Here is a 1,300-nt window from a genome sequence, read left to right as displayed (position 1 = left end):
CCTTTGTGTGTCCTCAATAGACTTTAATTAGTATTTATGATAAAAAAAATAAATGCCCTGATACACGCTAATCTTGTGGCTTCATGGGAGTACCTCTTTTACCCATCATAAAATAATTTAATCTCTATTGACATATCAAGATGTCGTTGTGTATGACTTTTAATATTCTAGAGGGTGCGAGGGAAAGGAAGAGGGAATTGGGGAACAGACATTCTAAGCCAACACTTATCCATGTGTAAGGAGGGTATTTCGGGTTCCCAATGAACGTATTTTCAGCAATTCTCAGTCAGGGCAAATGAGGAAGTGTTTCCTTTGACAGAAGTAGGTTTAAGTGAAAGGACTTGTGAAAGGGCAGGACCTTTGAAAGAATTAAAGCAGGTGTGAACTCACAGTCAGAGTTCCAGCTGCCTAAGAAGACCAGAAGACACCCGAGTTGTCACTGAGCTTTGGTGCCAGGAAGAATGGACAAGATCCTGGGAGCATCAAGTTTACTTCTATGGCTTCAACTAGGCTGTGAGTTGTGGAGGAGAAACCCCAGGATACGTTGTTAATTTGGGGGAATGAGAAATTTGGTTTATGGACAAACTCATGCAAGTAGAAACTTTAAGAAGGAATAATAATTTTGGGGGCCTAATGAATTTTGTTATCTTTTTAAGCAGGGGTGAGTGGCCAACAGAAGGAAAAAGGTGACCAGCAGCAGGTGAAACAGAGCCCTCAATCTTTGGTCATCCAGGAAGGAGAGATTTCAATTCTGAACTGCACTTATGTGGACAGTACATTTGACTATTTCCCATGGTACCGGCAATACCCCGGTGAAGGCCCTGCATTCCTGATAGCCATACGTTCAGTGAGGAATGAAATAGAAGGTGGAAGATTCACAGTTTTCTTCAATAAAAGTACCAAACAGTTCTCATTGACGATCACGGCTTCCCAGCCTGGAGACTCCGCCACCTACTTCTGTGCAGCAAGTCCACAGTGCTCTGCAGGCACCTGCAGCCCGTACCCAAACCTGCAGCTGAGGCTCCAGCCAAACCCTGCCATGTAGATGCAATGTTCACTCACACACATAATCTGTTTGGCCAAAAAAATCTTAATACACTTAAAAGAACTGACATTATACAGAATTTATTCTCTAACCAAAATGCAATTGATTTAGAAAACCAATTGCAAAAAGATGCCTCTAAAAACTCCCAAATATTTGTAATTTAAGCACTAAACTTTAAAATAGCTCATAGGTCAAAGAAGCAATTACAATGGCTGTTACAAAATATTTTTAAAGAAAATATAATGAAAACACATA

The 1,300-nt window shown here is 40.5% G+C and overlaps 1 gene segment (V, D, J or C); it reads left to right on the top strand.

Annotated features, from left to right (window-relative positions):
- Window positions 1–461: 461 nt before the first annotated feature.
- On the top strand, window positions 462–1,045 carry LOC124231995 (T cell receptor alpha variable 23/delta variable 6-like). The segment is given in 2 exon segments: window positions 462–510; window positions 657–1,045. Coding segments are annotated over 2 exon segments (438 nt in total).
- Window positions 1,046–1,300: the final 255 nt, after the last annotated feature.

This window comes from Equus quagga, unplaced genomic scaffold (genome assembly GCF_021613505.1).
Source record: "Equus quagga isolate Etosha38 unplaced genomic scaffold, UCLA_HA_Equagga_1.0 HiC_scaffold_15439_RagTag, whole genome shotgun sequence".
NCBI lineage: Eukaryota > Metazoa > Chordata > Mammalia > Perissodactyla > Equidae > Equus > Equus quagga.
This window is presented reverse-complemented; position numbering and strand designations above follow the sequence as displayed.